General features: G+C 39.3%; 2 protein-coding genes across 3 annotated transcripts; both read left to right on the forward strand.

The window, feature by feature from the left end:
• The first annotated feature begins 4,794 nt into the window (after positions 1–4,794).
• On the forward strand, positions 4,795–5,617 carry LOC103715032 (basic blue protein-like). The gene is made up of 2 exons (XM_008802532.5): positions 4,795–5,037; positions 5,145–5,617. The coding sequence occupies exons 1-2, from the start codon at positions 4,857–4,859 to the stop codon at positions 5,342–5,344; spliced, it is 381 nt and encodes a 126-aa protein (XP_008800754.3). The 5' UTR covers positions 4,795–4,856; the 3' UTR covers positions 5,345–5,617.
• Positions 5,618–14,897: 9,280 nt separating this feature from the next.
• On the forward strand, positions 14,898–16,800 carry LOC103700574 (cell number regulator 2-like). 2 transcript variants are annotated; one of them, XM_088714405.2, is made up of 4 exons: positions 14,898–15,116; positions 15,223–15,294; positions 15,408–15,620; positions 15,962–16,800. In XM_088714405.2, the coding sequence occupies exons 1-4, from the start codon at positions 15,050–15,052 to the stop codon at positions 16,030–16,032; spliced, it is 423 nt and encodes a 140-aa protein (XP_088570531.1). In that variant the 5' UTR covers positions 14,898–15,049; the 3' UTR covers positions 16,033–16,800. The 2 variants fall into 2 exon arrangements, with proteins under 2 accessions (XP_088570531.1, XP_038987623.1); XM_039131695.3 differs by having other exon boundaries at positions 16,475–16,800.
• The last annotated feature ends 6,621 nt before the right edge of the window (positions 16,801–23,421 follow it).

Below are 23,421 nucleotides of genomic sequence, written 5' to 3' on the forward strand. Positions count from 1 at the left end.
TCATCACCGATCGAGCACATCGGCCACCAAATCATCGTTGCGGAGGCATACCGCACCCCATTCGATCTGTCTGATCTCGACGGTAGATGAGTTGAGATCTCCAATGATCCCATTAACTCGGTGCCTAGTCGAGCCTGTTCCAAGCAGCAACATTATCCAATGTGAATCTACGCTCTCACATTCCCAACACAGAGTCCCTCATTTTGAATGTTAATTGGTTGAATGGGCTTTGGAATCCCATAAATGCTGTAAGCACACTCTCCAGATTTCCAGATATTAGAAACTCTCTCTGCAACGCAACAATCCGATATTTCTTTCTCATCTCTATTATAGTGCTCCGTCTCAAGAACCTAAAACGAGGACTCTAATTCTTTCTTCCCGTCTTAGAAGTATTCATGATGACTACTGATCATCCGTTCGAATTAAGCATGCTTTTTTCTTCTTTTTTTTTTGATAAAGAAATAGGAGGGGAGGGGGAGGGACAGAACCTCTCACGTAGCAGCCCCCACTGGGCCTCCTTCCGCCAGAAAATGTTCGATGCAGGTTGCAAGTTTCCGCGTGCCCTCTCCAATCCGTAGAAAATCCCACTAGGCCATCCACGTGTGAGTACGTCACCCCAGCACCACCTTAGTACTGATGGAAGAAAAGTATATCCACACAGAGCCATCCGGACGTGGAGGATGCGGTCCTATGATTTAATCGATGCCCGCACGTTTCGAATCCGGACAACTCGGGTGGACTTCAAGCCCCCTTACTACGAGGCTACTACCTTGGTGGCAGCATGCCTTCTTTCAGTGCATAGAATTAAAGCAAGATGTGTTGTTATTGTATCTCGAGATCGAGCAGGCGGGCAGTACAAATCTTATAAAGTTGGAAGTGCTTAATCTACTTTAGGAGGAACGTGCCTCCACTACTAAAACCATATCTGCACGCTATTATTTATTTATTTATCACTTTACTTAGTCTTAAATAGATTGTTTATGATCCTTTAACTTTTCTGTTATATGGTCCTGGATTGCAACCAATACAAGTGCTTCCAAATACTAATGATTTAGGTCCATATAACAATCTAAACTTTTATGCACTATTTGGTTTTTTAGTTTTTAAAAAATAAAAATATAGAATCCAATACATAAAATATGTTTTGTGAGTATGTTTTTATTTTTTAAACAACTTTTATTATTTTTTAAAAAAAATAAAAGTGAAATTTTTATTTTTCAAAAAAAAGAATTTCTATTGGAGTTTTAATTAAAAAAGATTTAAATTTTTCTTTTCCCCTAATCTTTAGTTGTTTTAAATATTTTAAAATAATCTTTTGTGAGATGCCTCTTTTAAGAGAAGAAAAAGAAAAAGAGAATATTGTTTTCCAAAAAGATAGTTTGTGAAACATTACGTATCTTCAGAACCATCGCATCTCCGGGATTAATCTTAATCCAATCTAATCTCTCTTTCTTAACGAGAGTTTCTTCCCCAGACAGAGTATTTTTATTCTTCGACTTTTGTTTTTTTTTCTAAGAACGTGAACTTGGTTATACTAGAAATTGCTATTTGATACTTTATCAAATTTAGTTCAATTGCATGTGACTAAATTTGATTTTAATTATATAGAATTAGAAAGCTGAAAATTTTTTTCTCTTTAAAAAAATTAATCTTTTTAGAAAGTCATATTGTTATGAAAATTATGCAAATAGATTTCTGCAACTTTAAAAACCATGCAAAAATTTTCTGCATATTAAAAATCCGTATAGAATCTACTCAAAATCTTATGAATCAAAAGAATTGTTGGAGTTTTAATTAAAAAAAAAGTAATTTTTCTTATCCCCTAACCTTTAGTTGTTTTAAATTCTTTAAAATACCTTTTGTGAACGTGATTCACCCCCTACGTGCAGGTTTGCGGTAATCTCGTCTCTAAGGTACAACAACCTGGCTCGGTCGATTCTCCTCTAACGAGTACGATCCCTGAGGAAATTTGATCCGACCAACTCCTTCAGTTGCCCAAAAAAGATAAACAGATAGAAAGCAGAAGTTGAAGAGTAAAAAAACTCTGTCTATGGAAGAAACTCTCGGAAGACAAAGTACTAGTGAGGTAAGATTGATTTGATTGGAGTAGATTATTTCTTTATAATACTACTATAAATTAAAGATATAACAACTTTTAGACAAAATATTTTCCAATAATTTTACCCCTCCTCTATCCGTCCGACCTCTTCATGTTTGCCTCATGTACGCCGTCGAGCATGTCAGCACCGTCGAGCATGTCAACACCGTCGAGTATGTTGACTATTTTTTTGGTAGCGGAAGATAAACCTTCCACGACCAACTATTTGGTCGGCGTTGAAATTAGCGACAACAGATTTGGTCGTAGAAAATTTTCTTCGGCAGCCAAACGTTGGTCGTTATTGGTGTACCTTAGGTGACCACACAATATTGGTCGCCAAAATTTTTCCGTGACTAGGGTTCGGCGACGAAGAATATGCTAGTCACGAAAAGATTTTAACGACCAAATATGGTTATTCGGTGACTAGAAACTTAGTCGCTGAATATATATTTTCTTACACCCAACTCCTCTCCTTGATCACCTTCTCTCCTGTTCCGTCTACCCACTTTGCCGCCATCCAAGTGGCCTTGGCTACTACTGCTTCCAACCTCATCAAACCTGCTGGATTCTCAGGAGTCTTAGACAGCACCCGATCACAAGATCATTAATGACGCTTGAGCTCCCTACCGGCTTCTCTCTCTCATATATATATATATCGATTTTGATATCATCGTCCAACTCGTCCGGTTAAAAAAAAATAATCTAAATATATTATTAATCAAAAATTAAAAAAAAATATATTTTTATTTTTTTTAAATGATTACGAAGTCAAACGTAATTTTCAGCATCTTGTTTGAACCAATCCAATAAGACTAACGTGATACTTTCAGACAGGAGCGACCCAATACATTTGGGAGCCTAAGGCAAACTTACTAAAAAAAGATCTTTTTTTTTCTTTCTATTTTGTCTTTAAGGTTTTTCTTGTAGTGGACCGGTTTAAGGCAAACTCATTAAAAAGTTCTTTTTTTTCTATTTTGTCTTTGAGATTTTTTCTATAATGAGCTTTTTTTGGTTCGAAACCTTAAGCGATCGTCTTAGTCGTCTAAAAGTTAGACCGGCCGCTTCTAAATCATCGACCAGTACAATTGTCGCCGCGACGGAGGCTCGAAGGCTTATAACGTGGCCGTGACGTTGGCCGAGGCTCATCATTTTTTTTAAGAAATTTGCCCCCGAGACTCACCTACCGACAAAAAATGATGGAGGAGAAACGCATACTTTGGCTCGCTCACGCACTTACTACTTGGTGGAGGTCGGCATCTGAGTCCCCATTTCAAACTTGGCCCTGGAGATCCACGAAAAGAGTTCCCATCCCAAAGTTCACTTGAGTTCAATCTTTTCAACAGTCTCCAAGGGTCTCTTTGTGACTGTTGTCATGGTGCCTCGTGCCATCCATGTGAATAGATCCCTTTCTTTTCCTCTTAGCTCTTTGCCAAAGGCGAATATGTCCATTCTAATGACCAGAGATTGCTTATCTTATTGTAAACTCTCATAAAAAAATGGCTCTTTTAGCCAAGCTACATTAAACTTAGAATATCCAAGACCACTAGGTCCATGCCCGTTTGACATTTCCAGATTTAAAATCAGGAAATTAAGCACTCAAGACACTTTTAGCTCTCCTACCGAGATCCATCACATAGTGCTGTACAGCTTTGGAGGGCCATAGTGTATTGCAGGGATTGGATTCTTATCAAATAAAGCATGATATGTAGCATGCGAAATACATTATGTATAACATACAATTTTCATCTGTGTGCAAATCATGCAGCAAATAAATATACCAATTTTGTTTTTAAATTTTATATATTTTAAAACTTTAAAACTCTTATCCGCTTGATCCTTCTATAAAAAAACCGTTGGTTTCGGTTTACGTAGGAATGTGATATTTCTGAAACATCGCATTTTTGAAAACGTTGCACGGTATCGATCATCAAATAGAGTGCTCTGGATCTAGTATTTTGGATAACTTAATTTAAATTACTACTTCTGAGACAAAATAGAGAATTGTTCTGTTCTTTTGCTTTTTCTCTTCTTTCAAACCTCTTTTAAATTTTTCCTTTCATTTATACATCTAAATGAGTCAGTCGGGTCAAGCCTCCAGCGATCGTACTCATTAAATTCGAGTTGAACCGAATTATTGTATTTTAGAAACGAGATTGCCGCAAATCTGTACATAGGAGGTGAAATAAGTTCTTAGGGTAGTATATATCACACGTCTTGATTCAAACAAACTTTTTTTAATTTTTTAATATTTTAATAAATTATTTTTTTAATATTTTTAAAAAATATAGTAATTTTTAGGTAAAATATTTGTAACGTATTCCAAAACAAGGAGATAATAAGTACATGGCAGACCTCAGCATCAACAGGCTGAGCCTCGGGAACATGGAGCCACTTTGTCGAATGCCCTTTCATGAGCAGCTGTACTTGGCTCTTGTGGAAATCTCTCCCCGGTTCCCATTGCAGCACTTGCTCCATGATAAAAGGAATGAAGCTTGCCTTTTAATTAAAGAAACGTACAAGGAAAGAGAGTACTCCCAGATCCAAAATAAAGGCCCTGGTGGGTGGTTGCATGCTTTCTTTCAACTAAGCTACCGCAGGACCCGGCAGTTTAAAAGCACAGCGTTGGAATCTCCCCCGTCCCACTAACATCTAAAAGCTCACCCCACTCAAATCCCATTGGATTGCTTATAAAAGGAAGCCATCTTCTCTTGATCCCAACACACCTCATAGCAATCTAGTGAGTACCACCTTAACAGTAATGGCTAAGGGAAGGGGCAGTGCAGGCCATGGTGTGGCTCTCGGGGTGGCGCTTCTTTGCCTCCTTCTCCACTGCAAGCTCGCCGAGTCGGCCATCTACACCGTCGGCGGCAGCGGCGGGTGGTCCTTGAACACTGTCAGCTGGCCCAACGGCAAGCGTTTCAGGGCCGGAGATGTTCTGGGTAAGTAGTGCATGTAGTCTCCTTCCTTTGGTTTCATGAGCTAGCTCAAACTGGGTTCCATTATTCTTTTCCAAGAGAGGCTGATGGTTGATGGGTTCCCTTTCCAGTTTTCAAGTATAATCCGAAGGCACACAACGTGGCTGCGGTGAACGCGGCTGGTTATAATCGCTGCACGATGCCGAGGGGATCCAAGATCTTCAAGTCTGGAAACGATAGTATCAGACTGAGAAGGGGAAGGAACTACTTCATTTGCAGCTTCGTGGGGCACTGCCAAGCAGGGATGAAGATAGCCGTTACAGCAGCATAGATGAGTGAGTTCTAGATTTATAGAGCTTTGTGATCTATGAAAGGGATAATAGTACTGCTATGTAGTGTGGGCTGGCTTGGATGGTGTTCAAACAAAAATGAGCTACTCGGTATGGCTTGTTTTTGGATATAAGATAGTAGTAAATAAAGGTGAAGGTTTCTATATGAATGGGTAGCTCTATATGATCTTCGATCTCTAGAATGTGTTGGTTCCATGTATTGGTGTTTTCATAGAAGAAATATATCACTTGTCACATTGGATGCGCCTTCTCAACTTTATGGGACTTCAATTTCTTGCACTAGAGCTACTGATAGATTTTATTGGTAAGAGACCTAAGTTGAAATTTTATCTAGACCGCGTTCATGTTTTGAAATAAAATTTTGAGGAGTTTTGTTGTCTATCTCTTCTCAAAAAGTGTAAATTAGTATCTTTTACAACTTAGAAGAGAAAAAAAGAAGAGTTTTCAAAGAAAAATCAGAAGAACAAGAAGAGTAAGAGGAGATCAGGCTCTACCATCCAAATGGTGTGCTGGTTCTCCCAAAGTTAGTCCTAAGTGCTGGTTTTATTCAATCTTCAGGGGGTTTAGTTCAGAACAGAGACATCAGCCCCTATTATATGCATGGTGGGCCAGTTCTCTGTGATTTGGCTTGGGTCTTGCATCAGTTCGATTATGGATTGCATAACTAGGTTCTGCTAAAAAATAGTTTTAGAATGTTGAAAACATCATATTTTCATTGATATTTCCGTTGCCTTTCTTCAATATAGATGCTAACCTTCCATCCCCATTGTGATCGTGAGCCCAAGAGGCAAATCTTTGTAGACTTATTTCCTAAGAAACTGAACTTTTGCTGATCAGGTTGCTGGCATGCAAAATCGAGCAGGTTGATCAAAGATTTTAGTTAAATCAAAAGACGATGGGGCTGCAGATTGGGTGGGCTCGTTTATGACTAATTATACTAAGAGGGAGTTTTCTAGAACGCTCAGAGATTTGTTGTGTTTTGATTGTTTTGAATTTATTCACATTAGACGTGTATGATTCATCCGTTGTAGCCACAAAAAAAAAAAAAATCGAGAGACAGCGTGTTGTCTTTGCCTTAATAAGAGGACTTCCGTAATTTCTAATAGAACAAGAATTACACGAAGACGAAAACCAATAAGAAGAGTAATAACAAATATGCAAGTGAAACAAGCTAATGAAATTGATTTCTCAAGTACAAGCCGTGAGGGTACAAGAATCAACTACGATAAGAGGGGGAGGAATCAGTATCGATTCTGTTACTTGAACCTCGCGTAGAAAAAGAAGTAAATCGATTCCTTTGCTTATAGGCAAGGCTCAAGTCACTTCCCTCTCAGTAAAATGACATCCACAGCTAACTTTGCCTGTTACTAATATTTGTTTTCTTTTTTATGGGTTGCTGACCAAGAAATAGATTTATATATTGAATTGGGACGATGTTCGAAATCCAGTCTGAATCAGAGAATGTTGAAATTTAATAATTCCTCTTCGGTTGGTTTTTTTTGTACATAACCATCCTATTTTCCGATAATTTTCTTTAGCAAGTTAATTTCAGCAGAGCATCCATATATGATCTTTTGTATGAGTAACAAGTGGCTAAATATGAGCTTTCCAAGTATCACAATCGAAACAATTAACTAAGCCTTAATCTGTCTAATTTGTTTGACCATTTACTATAAGATGAAATTAATGACCAATTAATTTTTGAGCATAAAGAAGCAGCATAAACAAGACACTATCCACTATCAACCGCCCTGGCCTAGAGGGTGGATGAGACTTGGGCGGGATTAAGGAAAAATCTGAGGTAGGGAACAAATTAGCCACAACGAGGCTAATTTGATGGGTATAGATGATGAACAGCATCGAGTTGATACCGCAACATTGAGGTGAAGGCCATGATAGCAAGCATAAGCTATGGATCCTAATGAATAGCAGTGACAACAGCAGTGGGAGTTGGATGAGGTTGCAAGCTAGGAAGGTATGATGAGGAGCATCAAGCAATGATAATGGAGCTATGTCATGCAAAAAAATGGGGCACATTGGACTGGTGAAGGGGAGCTTCAGTGAATGACAACGGCGTTGAAGATATAAATGATAATTTATAATCCGACTCGTCAACCTGACCCACAAACTTTTTGCTTTAAGTAGATTTTGTTTGACATAAACAAGTTTGGGTCATAAATGGATCAACTCATCTAGATATATTTATTAAATTGGTTAAGTTTAAGTTTAGACCTTTGACCCGTTTAATCCGTCTTGACACATTTAATAATTGGGTAGGATTATAACCCAATCTATTTAACCTATTCGAAACATGCTTAACCTATTTTTGACCAGTTTAACCCGACCCATTTAACCAGTTCAACCTATTTAAATCTATTTAAAATGTTAAAAATTCGTTTAACCTGTTCAACCAATTTAACATGACTTGACCTATTTAATAAATAGATTATGTGGATCGGGTTAACTGTGTAATAAGCAGATCGAATTCGTAATCAAAATTTTGATCTGTTTAATAAGTAGGCCGAGTTTAGATTGACGAAATTTTAACCTGACTCGTATTTGATTCGACCCGACCCGATTGCCATCTTGAGCCGAAGACGTGCGGCCAACACTCGGAGGCCATGGTTGACGTAGCAATGGTCATGGTCTCATCCTTAATTGCAACGATGGAGATAGGCAGATAGTTCGGTTGCAGACCAAACTAGTCAAACAGGACTGTTGATTGGTCACGGGTCAAGATGGGGATGTCAAGAGTTTCAAATTTTGAAATTTAAACTTCAGGCAACCTTTGTCTAGGCTCACAGGATACGTTTTGGACTTTGCTTTTAAGTTGCAATAGTACAAGGCTTGGGTTAGGTTATGTGTATATTTTGCTTTGATCGAGGTTTGGTGGTTTGGCTTGCTTATGATTGCCAGGTTGCTTGGGCTGGGTGGCGGGCCGATAATATGGGGCCCATTAGAGCCCATCCAGACTCGAAAGAAAAACCCATTCTTGGGGTTGGCTATATATATATATATGTATAGCCTCTATCCATTTTGGGCCAAGAAAGGCTGAGGGCTTTTTTTTTTAATTATTTTTTTATATTTAACAAACTTCTCGCTCTCCCGAGCCTAATAGTGGAGAAATTATACCCTAGGCTGCGCGCACCATGTGGTCGTGCACACAACCAATCATAGCCGCTCATTTTTGTGGACTCTATTTATTATGTGTTCATCTTGTTGCACCGTTGTAGAAACAAACAGTTGTGATTATCTACATGCACATACGACTATATGGTGCACTTTCTCCTAATAGCAAGTCTCATCGAACCAGCGTACTTGCAACCCTACCAAAGGTATCTATAAAATTGTCCGAAAGTGGTAGCAAATCTAGATCAATGTTATTTGTCAGTTAAGGAAAATATTTATATATTCTTTAAGTTAATTTTTGCTTCTGGCTTTTATCCTGGAAATTTGTTAAATATAAAAAAATAATTAACGAGAACTCTCTTGAATATGAAAAAATAATTTTAAAAAAATCTCTTGTTATAGTTAAAGAGAACTCGAGTGACCTTGAGTGATTGAAGAAAGGAAAAGCATTGGAATTCAAGACAGTTGGATAGGAAAGAGATAGAAGAAAAGAAAAATGCTAGCAAGCTTTTATTTTTCCTCACAACTCCCAAAGGAGTCATCCATAAGATCCAATTTTGAATAAATAATAATAATAATAAAATCTAATATTGATAGATTACGGCCGTATATAATTTTAAGTATTATGATGGGATGGTTTTGCAGCCTGACAAGCTAAAAAAGAATCAAAAATTTGCACAAAAAAAAAAATTTCTCAACTCCAAACGAATAATTACTCTTTTTTTTACTGATAAATATTTTAAATTCAACTCATTCGATCATCTTAATGGACTTTCTCTTACTCACCAAACTTGGACCATAAAATGAAATAAAAAATTTCTAAGATGGATAGATCATACATATTCATGATTTCATTTGCAGCCATCAAGGTCTAGTTAAGTTGATTAATGTACAGCCTAGATTCATATTTCTTTACCATAATAACATTTTATATACTATAAGATTATTAAGAAATACATGCAGATTACAAAGAAATTTTAAATGCAAGTACACTAGATTTATTCTATTTATAATATAATTATTAGACATAAAATATTTTAGTAAGATATTGAGGCATATATCAGGTAATCTATAAAGAAAGATAAACGGATATGTTCCTCTAAAAATAGTATCTACGAACGTATATGGAATCAAGTGTTTTAAAAACATTCACCCTCCTCATTTTCTCTTTTTATCTCTATACTATTGTAATATTTATATCTTTCATATATAAAATCAACATACATTCCCTCCTATATTTTCATATACCTTTCATGTTTGAATCTGGAAACAACCACGCATGAATGCATTATGTTGAGAGATATCAGCCCATATTTATAAATAGTGTTGGTACACTAAAAAGGTATCATAAGATCTTTCTTTTTTTTTTTTTTTTTTCAAGATAACTTATAGGAGCAGCATTAAGAAGTATTTTAACTAGGTACATGAGGGAGTGCATGTATCTATCTATCTATATTAGAACTGATCATGGGCCAGACATCAGGCCTAAACTTTATTTATATTTAATCAAGCTACAGGCCAGGCCTATATAAAATTTGATATTTTTTATGCCCAAATCTATCTCATGATCCGCTCCCTCCCCGTGCTTCCACCCCTGTCCCCTCCTTCCTAGTAAGTAGTACTTGCTATATGCTCATGAACCAAGCATTTCTTTTGAATTTTGACCTTATTGGACAAGTCTTGCGTCATCCAAAATGAACGATAGCCAGGTATAGACAAGAATGTCTGGATTTGTATTGGAGAGAATTTAAATTTTTGTTAACGTTATAAAATCAAGTTTAAATATGTCTCACAACTGATCCATCTATTCTCTTTCTCCGACACATAAGTAAATGGCATATGCAACTCTGTACAAGAAAGTAGATGCATTATTTTTGCAAACTCGTGGGTTTGATTCAAGTTGAGATCCTCTAATTTGCTTGTTTTGTGTTTGGATAGACAACATACTATCCATCTTGAAAATGTATGGCTATCGCTCATTGTGTTGCATGCCAAATCAGCCATAATTTGACATGCCAACACAATGAATAACTGTGACATCATCTTTCTAAATATGTATAGCCCTCTACAGTACAAAACATCCTTCTTAGAACGTAGTGGGATGCTTGCCTCAATGATCAGCCAAGAGATTCTTTTTGTGTTATAACTTTATTTTTCCTCCTTGTTTCTTCCTCTAAAAGAGACATGCAAAATGCTGGCAAAAAGAAGGATGGGGACCAGAAACTGGCATTGACTTAGAAGTTATGACTTGTGACTCCACATTGAGTTGCCTGGCCAGCTTGCAAGCAGGGCTGGTTTTCCACCCGGAAGAACATTAAATCCTGACCATGCCAAGCTAGACTTGGGGTCCCATGAAAACCAAAGGCTTGGTTCACAAAGGAAGCTCAAATAATTGCCGAGTCCACCACCAGGAGAGTACCCAGAAGATGCTTCTTGTCAGCCAAAAAGTCTTGGCCACTTGGCAGTAGCATTAGTCAAGAGTGTCATCTTCGGCGACAGGACAAGATCTATAAGTTGACAACTATAAAAAAAACAACCACCAAAATTAGTTCAAGATAAATTGAAATAATTATAAATTCCAGCCACCTTGGGTGTGAAAGGAAAGAGACAAAGGAGTGTGAAGAAGATGTTCCGGTCAGCTGAAAAGTCCTCACCACCTCATCCCAATCTATTTAGTTGGCCACTCGGCAATGTAATACTGCCTTTAGACAATAACTAAGCTTAAAAGAAGATCGAGACATTGATGATTATTAAAAGTTTACTAAAAGTTCAAAACAAACTGAGATAATTATAAATTAAAATATATATTAAACAAAAAAATAAATGCCTGTAATACTTGTATATTTATTTTTGCAACAAAAAAGATGGAAAAGATAAAATGAAGCAATAGCTGATCAAAATGTATATGACAAGGTGCATGGATAACTATAAAAAAGTATAATTAGTTGATTTATGAGAATATTTTAGAGGAACATTTAGATAAGGAAAAAGCACTGCAGCATTGCTTGATGGTTATGCTTTATCCAGCCGAAAAAAAGAGAGGAGAGAATAGCTCTAAGAATCTTCAATAATTTCAAGGTAGTCATTATAGTACTAATTGCAGATGGTCCTACCATCGTTTTCATCTCTTTGCCACTATGGAAGTGCGCATTGTGTTGACAGGTACTAGAAGAACTCTCTCTTTCTAATAAAGGTCGGGTGGCTTTGTCTCCCTCTTCATCAATAAAAAAAAAAAAGACAAGCACTGAGAGAATCACAACTCTAATTTTTCAGAAACAACCCCGACAAAAAGTATCATCAATTAAGTAATTTTGTTTAAGAATAAAAGTTGCATATTTAGGTGACAAACCCCATTACATGCAAATCTTATTTTTAAATTAATGATACTTGTGAGTAAACAATCGATCTGAGTATCATGGCAAGTTCTACTAAGCATGGCTAATCTATAGAAAAGCACGTATGAAGGCGTCTGTTCATAAGCTATCAAGGTCTACTGGATATCTTATCACTAATAATCTTCAATGGCCATTAGGATTCTTGTTCCCATGCTCTAGAATGAAATGATCATTTCATATTTGTCCATGAGAATCATAATGGGAGAATCATCTAGTTGGTGCCTTGACCAAAGATCAATCAGAGGGAGTTACCATATCGTGTGGCCCTTCTTACTCGTATTTTGTAGCCCTTCTTTGTTTTCATCCAAGTTTGTGAGTGTCTGCATGCACTTGTTTGTGAGAGATAGGCTCTTATGCCAAATAATATTTCTTGTGTTTGACTAACACCAGTTGATAGTGGAGCGCATGCATGTAAAAAAAATTGTTGATTTATTACTTTCATGATTATAGATATGATCTCTTTTGCTCTCATTTCTATAAGGGGTGGTTGATAACACACAAATTTGAATCACCTTAAGATACCAGCGTCAAGCACATATATAGAATTACATGTCTAGGAAAGGTAACAAATAGTGAGAAGTGTTGTAATATACTTGTAGCTATTGTGGAGAGTTGCATGGCAATTGCCAATCATAATGTAGATGAAGTCCAAAACAAATGAAGTCCTTTCTAAGGAGTTCCAATTGTAAAAACTATTTCAAGTTAATCTATTTTAAGTTAATATTTTTATTTATTCATTTACTATAATCTAGTAGTATAAATGATTGATAGAAGTACTCACAACTGAGAAGAAGAGGAAACAAAAAGGAAGATGAAGCCTCCCGTGGTGGAGTTGAATTTAGGGACGGAGTTGAATTCGTAATTATGCATTATAATAATAAATATCTATTTTTTTGGTACAAAATAATGTATATATATATATCCACACATATGTGTATGCGTATATGTATTTATTTGTTTGTTTTTACTTTATTATAAGCAGTTATCCTTCCAAAACAATGTATTGACTTAATAATGCCGACTTTAATTTCTGTTTAAACTTCACCGCATACCAAACAATTAACCATCCCTTGGTAATACTAAAGGAATGTAACAACACACCAGCCAAATGAATGGTATTCCTCTGCCTTTTTTTTTTTTTTAACCAATGTCTAGTTGGCCACTCACTGATTTTTCCATCTATGATGCCCTGAGCTATAAAATCATCTTACTCGCTCAACCGGTCAATCCTTCCATTGCAGTGAGAGGAGTAAAACCATATATGGACACCAAGCTTTAATGGAAAAAATGAAGGTCTGGTGCATATTAATATTTAGATTATTCAACCATTCAACTTAGGGTGCATTTGGTTCATGACCAAAATCAGAAGCAAAATTGGAATGGATTGGAATGAGAATCGAAATGACCATATTCTCCTACATGTTTGATTTGTGACTGGAACTGAAATAAGAATTAGGATCAGAATATTTTTAAGTAAATTTTTAGAAAGAAGGGTATTTTTGAAAAATCAAAATTTTTAAGTAAACCTAAAGGAGTGAAATTTGAATACTAGGGGAAAGCCGAGATTGAATGTTGGAGAATTAGAGCATTCTCATTTTTTTTGGGAATGAGAATGGAAATTATAATCCCCCCAATCAAATGGCTAGATTAGAAATCACTCATTTCCATTTTCATTCTAGATCCCAACTTTTCCCAACCAAATATTCCCTTAGTATCAACTATATATCCTACCTTTAGATTCACAAGATGCAAAATTACACATGCAACATTCCATCAAACTTTGATTAATATAAGATTTTGGTTAAACAGGTAGGAGAGAGCGCAGGGATCACACAGCTAGCTCTTTTGCTGCTGGATCAAGATAAAAGACTCTTGATTTTTTTTTTTTTAATTTTTCCCTCCTGCTGCATCCAGCGGAAAGTTCCCAAGCAAATCCTGAATTGTTTCACATGAATCTCCCTCTTGAAAGACAACATCAAACAGTAGGTTGGCCATTAAGAGGTTCAGGTCTCTCAGGTCAACTTGGTGTTAATTAGAATGATGCAAGGCCAAGAGAGCAGTTTACATGCAACCTAGGTGCTGTGCTCATGTTCACTTTGATTGCTGATAAATGCAAATGCTAATCATGCTGCACATAAATATAGTAATATTCCAAATGAGCTAGTACTTAGTAAGCTCATGAGGTCCACAACTGTCTTTGATCAAAACTATAACATTTCCTCAGAAATGATTCATTTTAGTTTGCTGCATGCTACAAGCTTGTGTTGAGAATTAACAATAACATTTGGGACTATGGAGCATAACTAATGATCTTTCATAAATGAGCTTTGTGGCTCATGATTCGCATTTGGATGTGAGTTAGGTGTTACCATTAGATGTCACACTGCACAATGGAATAGGCAAACTTCAATTTTCTCTCTTAAAGGAAAAGTTATATTGGTTGACTATTTTATAAAGCCAATCATATGAGATAGTTAATATGTCATTTTTCTATCAATATGACATCAATCAGGTTTACTAAAAATTATTTTCTAGATTTTTTTGTTAAGTTCAATTGATGTTATGCTGATGAAATAAAAAGATGACATAGTATATCCATTAAAACTTATTCCTAGAAAACGGAGGTGAAAGTTGATATGACATGGACGGAAAGTATATCCTACCATTTAAAACTCGTTTTCCTTTTAAAAAGAACAATGCTAAATGGCCCCATCGTTGGATAATATGATAGGAAAGCTAATATATCATGCCTCTATCATTAATATGATATATATGTATTGAATTAATGAAAAATAAAATTTAAATATATTTTATTATATTTCTTCGTAAAATGAGGATGTAACCAAAAGATGAGTCCCTCAACAAAGAGGACCAGACGTGGCAAGGGAACTGAGCCCCCCAATTAATCTCTCGCCAATGGGACCAAAGGTGGTACGATCCAAGGTGGTGGTCCTTGATATATATATATATATATATATATATATATATATATATATATATTTCACCAAATTTGTAGCCAACGGAAGCTCTCACTCGCCTATAAGTAGCACCTCCCACACACGGAGGAGAACACAGCATAGGTTGCACTCTTCTTGTTCTGAACTCCATCCTATCCTATCCTTTCCTATCCTGTCCCATATATCTCTCCCCTTTCCCCTCACCATGAGTTCTGAGGCGGCTATGGCATGGTCCACCGGCCTCTGCGACTGCTGCGAAGATGCCGGCAACTGTACACCTCTCTTGTCCCTAGATCTCCACCCTTCCACCACCCAAATTCCAACAAATCCATCCGCTTGCGAATTCCCTAATGTAAGCTCCTTTTTTTTCTCTTGCAGGCTGCCTGACATGCTTCTGCCCATGCGTAACCTTCGGTCGGATCGCCGAGATTGTAGACAGAGGATCCACCTGTAAGTCGCTCATGAATTCCTTCAACTTCTCTGTATAATTTTTTTGGGTGCATGAGAACTGCATGGTTTGTCTAATGATACGTACGTGCATGGGATATGGTGGTGTTGCGAAGCGTGCGGGACGGCTGGACTGCTGTATACTCTAATGATGTTCGTCGTCGGGCCACCCTGGATATACTCGTGCTTCTACCGGACCAAGCTGAGGCGGCAGTACTCGCTGCCGAAGGAACCCTGCAACGACTGCCTCGTCCACTGCTTCTGCCACCACTTGGCTCTCTGCCAAGAGTACCGCGAGCTCCAGCACCGGGGCTTCGACATGATCATAGGTTTCCATTATCTTCCAGACTCTCTCTCTTTCTCTCTCTCTCTCCCTCTGTATATATACATATATATGTAATATCTCTGTGTGTGTGTGTGTGTGTGTGTGTGTGTGTGTGTGGAGAGGGAAATGGAATGGGAAGTAATTAGCTAGGTGTTTGTGGTGTTTAATGTTTTTTTTGTAGGGTGGCAAGCGAGCATGGAGAGGAAGAGGCAGGGACTCTCTCTCTCTCTCTCTCTCTCTCTCTATATATATATATATGTGTGGTTGTGTGTGTGTGTGTGGTTGTGTGTGGAGAGGGCAATGGAATGGGAAGTTAGCTGGGTGTTTGCGGTGCTTTTTTTGTAGGGTGCATGGCAAGCGAACAAGGAGAGGAAGGCACGCCCAAGTTGCCCGGGTTCGAAACGCGCGGGCGTTGATTAAATTAGGGGACCGGATGCCCCACGCTCGGCTGGCTTGTTGGCGGTTATGCTTTCCTTCCACTTGTACCAAGGTGGCGCTGGGGTGACGTACCCACACGTGAGGCGGTGAACCCAGTAGGGTGAGCCCACGGGTCGGGAAAGGCACGCGAAACCTGCGACCTGTATCGAACATTCCCTAGTGGAAGGGGGGCCCAGTAATGGGGCTGCTACGTGGGTGGGCTGGTCCCTCCCCCTCCCCTCCTATTTTTTCACCAAAAAAAAAAAAAAAAACAAGGAGAGGAAGAGGCAGGGACTCTCTCTCTCTCTCTCTCTCTCTATATATATATATATATATATCTGTGTGTGTCTCTGTGTGTGTGTGCGTGCGTGTGTGTGTGTGTGGAGAGGGAAATGGAATGGGAAGTTAGCTGGTTGTTTGCGGTGTTTTCTTTTTTTGTAGGATGGCAAGGGAACATGGAGAGGAAGGGGCAGGCGGCGACGTTACCACCAGGGACCCAAGGCATGAGCCGTTAACCCGTTCCAAGTTTGCCTACAATGTGGAGGAGAATGCTACTTATTCCTACAAGGAGCGAAGGACGTACTTTGTTCCTTTCTAAAAGCTAGTATGTAATAAGAGTATTTTGTTCGAGTGTGTGAGTTGGGCTGCATGGGTGACGACGTGTTTGAATAAGCCGGACCGCTAGGGTTTGTGCATCGCCTTGACTGCTCCCGGAAAATTATTGTTGGTGCTATTGGCAATTTCTCGAAAGCTTTGACATGTTGATATTGGGAAGGAGCATGGATTGCAATTCAGAATTATGTGCAACTCTCAATGGCCACCATCAGAAAAGCGATGAGTGCACGTTATTAATTTGATCGCCCATCCATCTTCTGATGACAGCCATCAAGGATTGCATAGTATTTTGCAGTGCGGCCATGCATGCACCATAAAGGATCCTGGTTGATTGTGAAGATGGTCGCCAAGATCAAGATATCGAGAACTCAATCCACAATTTGTTACATAACAATAGGTTTAGACTCATATGATCAGCAGCTCTTAGTAAGAACAAAGTAGGGAACCAATGTTTGTGCCCTAAGAAAGGTGCCTAGCTACCAACCACCACACAACCAACTTATGATACTACCACAACAACCACCACCACGCACACAAAAGTAACATGGGCCTTCGGGCCTAAGAAGGATCAAAGTAGTAGAGCCATACTAGGAATTGAGATTGTGGCAACCAAGAGGATTATTCAAGAACTGTGAATGATCAGAATGAAATCGACAATTTAAAAGGTTATGATTGTTTCTTCACAAGAATTTATACAAAATGAGAATAGGTAAAATGCCCACGCATAAGTGTGAAGTCGTACCATATTATAGCTTCACAAATTATGTCAAGCCCGGATGCCCAAGGGACATGTTTAAGTCGGAGGGGCCACCTCAAAAGCTTGAAACTGAGTGGGATTTGGAAGTTATTAAGATGGCATATAGACAGTAATGGAATCGAATGATACGAAAGTTTTGGCGGAACGGGCACTGAAACTTGGGTACAATAGGGTAGGGAAATTTTATTTCAATGCCTAGGATACTTCTAACTAAATTGTATGGTTGTAAACATTTTTGAATAGAAATTATTGGTACTTTTATGTATAATATAGATATAGATATAAGACTATAGATCATTAAATGTAATGGTAATTGGTTTGACGCCTTAGTTGAAGTGATTGAAGCAATGTTATTCATAACTAATTGTTGCAGAATGCCAATCACTTTATTGTTACTAGGAACATGTTCAAAAATTCCATGGGCATGACAGCATTAGTCATACGATTTAGATTCAAACTACTTGATAATTAGAGCGCAGACAAGCTTTTCAGTGAATGACCGAATTTCATGACCATGTTGGGATCGTTGAGAAAGATTTAATTAACATAAAGAACTTGCCCGCACTGTGCACACATTGCAATTAGTGCAATAAGCAAGCCTGGCGTATCATAAAGCCCTTCCTCAATTAACATCCCATGAGCATGTCTCCACATTCTAAGGTCCTCAAAATCCCTTCAAACCTTCTAAATGGTCGAAGCATTGGCTTCTGAAGGAACCTGCTTTACCGCAATTTGTGACATCATAAGTCCATGATGTTTTCAAAATTCGATCCATGGGTGGCTCGGGCAAATTGATCTCATTGAATGTAGGATGCACCATATGGACAGCATGGCTCTCAGCAACTAGCAGAAGTGAGGGCCATCTAGGCTCACATTATGAAGAAGATAAGATAGAAACCAAATCACTGAGATCAACTTACTTCCAAAACACTAAGATGTATATTACTATGCAGATATTATTAGATCCATGCAGTTGATCACCTTTCAACGTGAGTTTTGATTTTGACCATGTGGTTGTGGGTTAACAAAAAAATCAGATGGGAGATATTTGAAACAGGGTGAGCTAGTGGCAAGATGAGTGGATTCCTTCCAACAAAATTGTCACGCCCCGAATCCATCTCCTGGGTCAACCACGTAATATAGCCGCATGAGCTCTAGAGCAGTGCCCTAAAGATTCATGCAAGGCCTAAGATGAACAAAAAATCTAATAACTCCACAATTAATCAATTAATCCAAATAAATAAATCCATCATGTCCAATTAATCAAACTGGTTCAGCTACAAATGTTCATCGGCATCAAAGAAAAATAAACTAACTAACTAACTAATAATTCTAATACTTGAACTCCGTACCCAGCCCATTTGAAACTACGCATCCTGCAACTCTAAAAAAAAGAAGAGGAGGTAGTAGCCTTACAACTCTGTAAAAATCTCCACACATCCATGCCAACACAATAATATAAGTTTGAAAATCGTAATAAATTGTCACACACATCATAAAATCACAAACTGACTATCAATAATACTCGAATAAACAGTATATATATACATCAAATATCAACAGAAATATGGTCACTCAAAAGTGATATATTATACAATATTTATAATTCTACAATAGTATTTTCAATGCTTTTCATTTCATTTTAACTTGATTCAGATCAATAATCTTTTCGACTTTGGGCCAAATGCCGATCACGTTTTCTGCCTAGGACAAGGCCATCAATAGGTGTCATATTTCCAACCCATAACGGGGCAACAGATAGTATTACATTTTTAGCCTGTGACTGGGTCTTCGAGGGTATCACATTTCTAGCTTGTGACAAGGCCTTCTATAGTATCATATTTCTAGCCTGTGATGGACCAATCGATGATAACAAGATCGGGCCAAAGTTCTTGTTCATTCAATCAAGTCTACATCCACACATCAATTTCTTTTTATTTTCGGCTTTAGACTAACTACGGTCACATTTTTTGCCCATAATGGAGCAATTAATATAACATGGTTAGTCTAGAGCACCACATTCATTAATACAATTATGCAAGTATAAGTTATACTCATATATACATCCATCATACTATTAATCACAAACACATGTGATCAAAATATGATTTAATACAGAAACCATCATAAAACTATTCTTGCTTCTTACTTATCTTGATCATTAGCATATATATATATATATATATATATATATATATATATATATATATATATATATATATATATATATATATATATATATATATATATATATATATATATATATATATATATATATATATATATATATATATATATTCACACAAAATATCTATATCATGCAAGCCGGTGTACAAAAATTTTTACCTATTTGCTGACAACCCAAACAAACTAATTACCTGTCCACACCGTGATCTACAAACTGGGATGTGTAAAACTCTACTCAATGTCCTCTTGCCTAGAAAATTATTATCCTATAGAACCAGATCAACAATAAAAGTCATTCAAAGTATCCAACAACCCAGAACCTTCTACTAGTCCATGAAACAGTCCATCATCATGTAGCGACCCAGGATTACCCAACATGCCTTTTAACCCAGGATTTTTTCGAATCAAGCTAGAGAAAGAAAACACCAAGATAGAGAAATAAGAAGAGAGAGAAACTAAAGAGAGGGGAGAGAAAACAAGAGGAGAACTATAAGGCTCTCTCTCTTCTTCTTCCTAAACTAAAGAGGATGCTCGGCGGCAGCAACTGCTCGTGGCCGGCCACCCCCAACGATTGACGGCCCATGCGATGCCGGCGGTGTGCCATGCCCGGTGACGACCTGCCGAAATGGGAGAAAAAGGAAAAAAAATTGGGGAAGCTTATCCATGATTAATCCAGCGATTCGCCAGCTGAATTCAAGGTGGAACAGTGGCCTAACAATCCGAGAAAGGAAGAGAGGAAGCTTACTTTGCCTCCAATGAGCTCTTCTGGCTGTATCGACGGCGAATCCTTGAGTATTTCTCATGGAATACTTAGAGATTTAAGCCTCTAACGGAAGAGCTCCCAAGGTTGATGCCAAAGGAGAGGGAAAGAGAGCCTTTGATCGGCTCAAACAGGGAAAGTTTCGATCGCCCTAGACTCCTCCCTCCGGTGGAATCGGAGGAAGAAGTCAAAACAAGAAGAGAGGAAGACTCCTCCCTGCCGCACATGCCTGAGCACATGATGTGGCCCAGCAGCCAGCTTAGGCCCAAAAATAAAAGGGGCTCTTACAGAAATATTGCTCTTTAAAAAGGAGACTTGGTATTGAATCAGAGGTCAGAATCTAGTTTGAACGAACTGGTGGTTTAGTTTTGATTGGCTTTGGAATCTTCGATGAACATACGAGGGAGTTGTCAGCTATAGACTGGACTGCATGTAGACAGAGGAGAATTTCCGAGCAAAACGAGGACCGAGCAAAAGAGGAAGAAATAGTCAATGACAGGGTCCTCTATCTTATCCTCAGATCCAAAAGTCATGAAATGAGGCGGGCATGGATATAATACTTGTAACTATATTAAATGGCCAATATTTCTTCTAGAGGAAAATTCCAAGATAAAAATAGAATTTTATGTGAAAATTGTTCCTAAGCTGTGTGTAGCTGCTCTCTTGTTGGCAGCCCGTGTTTTGCTGTTAGTCAGATGGCAAGGTTACATGAAAGATGTATGAAATTTATATAAATATTTTAGACAATTTAACTAGCATTACAAAAAAAAGAGCTAATTCCAACTGTTATTTGCCGATGCTACAAAAAAATATTGCTAAATTGTCTACCATGCCAATTTTTTTTTTTTTTTGGGGGGGGGGGGGGGGGGGGGGAAGCGGCAATTATATAGCTCTAACGTGAGTACATCTTGCCATGTCAAAATTTTTCAATATAATTCAGTAAGGTTGGAAAATTACGATGCCCGAAAGCGAAGGAGGAAGGAGCCTGGAAGAATCAAATAATTGAGATAGATAGGTCCACCGTGACATGTCCAACACGGGGTCGCGTCTGGAGATCCAAACCAATGACCGAGCTATGGTTACCGTGTGGGTCACCACACCGCCTCTAGGTGATGTGGCGGAAGGTGGGACCTGCTCGTGTCATTTTGCCCAACTAAAATATGTGGACTCATGAGTCATGGACATTAATCTTAATTGATACCGTATATTTATTATTTTTACTAAATAATTTTATATACTATATGGTGCGGACACGAATACTGGACTGATTATTTTGCGGGATTATGATCGTCGCAGGAAGACGGTCCAACCACTTTCATTGTGGCTGGATTGATTGATGTTTTTCTTTATTATTATTTATTTTGATAGGATTAGTTTGCATATTGTCTTGTGAGGACCTCTTTCGAATTGTTTTTTTATTGGGACTTATTTGTTATTTGGTGGCCCTATATATATATATAGGGCATGCATTTGTTATTTTTTTTTAATGAATGATTGCATGAAAATTAATCTTCTTCTTCCTCCTCTCCACTCCTCTTTCTCTTCTTCTTCCCCTCTTTCTCTCCTCTTTCTCTCTGCATTCCAGTCCGTACATCCGTCCTGCATCAGCTTTGGTATCAGAGCAGGGCTGACTTTGCCTCTGTTGCTGAAGTCGAAGGATCCAGTTTATGGACGGACCCCCGCCGATTCCTTTTCGGCCTTTTCCTCACCTGTATTTTGCTAGATCATTTGCACCGCAAACGCCGGAACGCACGGAAGGTCGTCGCACGGCACGCATCCCGAAGAAGAAGGGTCACTCCATTTCTTCAATTTTTTCTTCCCTGTTCATCACCTCACCCACCGAGAACAAAGAAAAGGCAAAACCCTCCCGTCGGTCGACTGTCTTCGGGCGTCAATCCACAGATCGCCTTCGCCCCCCCACCGCCGCCGCCTCCACCACCGTCTCCGTTCCCTCTCTCTTCCCTCTCGGTCCCTGCACAGAAGGGGAAAACCCCGTCGCCGGCTACCCCCACAGTGGCCCGAGCGGCGAATAAGCCGCCTTCTCCCTCTTTCCCCCCCCCCCCCTCTCGCCGTTTTCCCTTCCGGCCGCCGCTACACAGGCGCCAACCACCGCCTCACCTTGCAGCGCCGCCGAATCACCATTGGAAGCCACCGCCCGTGAACGAAGCTCGGAGAAGGACACCACCCCGTTCACTGCCGCACCAGCACCCCGCTCCACCGGCGCAACGTCTTCCCGCACCCACCGCCGCAAAATCAGGCGAGATCCGGCGGAAGCGGACGGCCGGTCGAAGGTGGAAGACGATCCACAGTACGGGTACGCTTTCGACCCGTTAACCCTTAACCCATTAGCCCGAACCAATTCAAAAAAAAAAAAAATTCAAAATTCAAATTTCTATATTGCGGATCGGACTACATTAACGGGTTGGGTCTGTTAACCCGATAACCCGAATCCGTTTGGGTTATCAAAAAAAAAAAAAAAAAAAAAAAAAAAAAAGGCGCTGCACGTGACGCGTAAGTCACGCACGTGCCGCGGTTTAGTTCTTTTCCCCTCTTCTTTATTTCCCGATCTTCTTCTTCATCTCCGATCACCGCTTCCCGCCGCCTCACACCGTCCCACCACCACCATTCCCGCGGCCTTCCACTGCTTTCTGCGCCACCGCCCTTGTCCCACCGCCGCTGCCATCTCCGCTGCTTGCACCACCGCGCCGCGCGCCGCTCACGCCTCCTCCGTACCGCCGCTTGCCGCTGCTCGTTACTGCCGCACCGCCGCCGCCGCCGGGTTGCTCTCACCGCCGCGCCGCCGCGTTGCCGTCGCCGCCGTCGACTGCTGCACCGCCACTGTCAGCTCTGACAGCCTTCACTGCCGGCCGCCCCAATCGTCCTGCATCAGTTTTGGCCGCTGCTAGTTACTGCCGCACCGCCGCCGCCCCGCCGCGCCGCCGCCGGGTTGCTCACCGCCGCGCCGCCGCGTTGCCGTCGCTGCCGTCGACGGCTGCACCGCCACTGTCAGCTCTGGTATCAACTCTGTTTCTCCTCCCCGCCGGTTAAACCTGTTCATTTAAGTTGGCA

Source organism: Phoenix dactylifera, chromosome 18 (assembly GCF_051530095.1).
Source record: "Phoenix dactylifera cultivar Ajwa chromosome 18, Ajwa_hap1_PhDact_Kaust_v1.1, whole genome shotgun sequence".
NCBI lineage: Eukaryota > Viridiplantae > Streptophyta > Magnoliopsida > Arecales > Arecaceae > Phoenix > Phoenix dactylifera.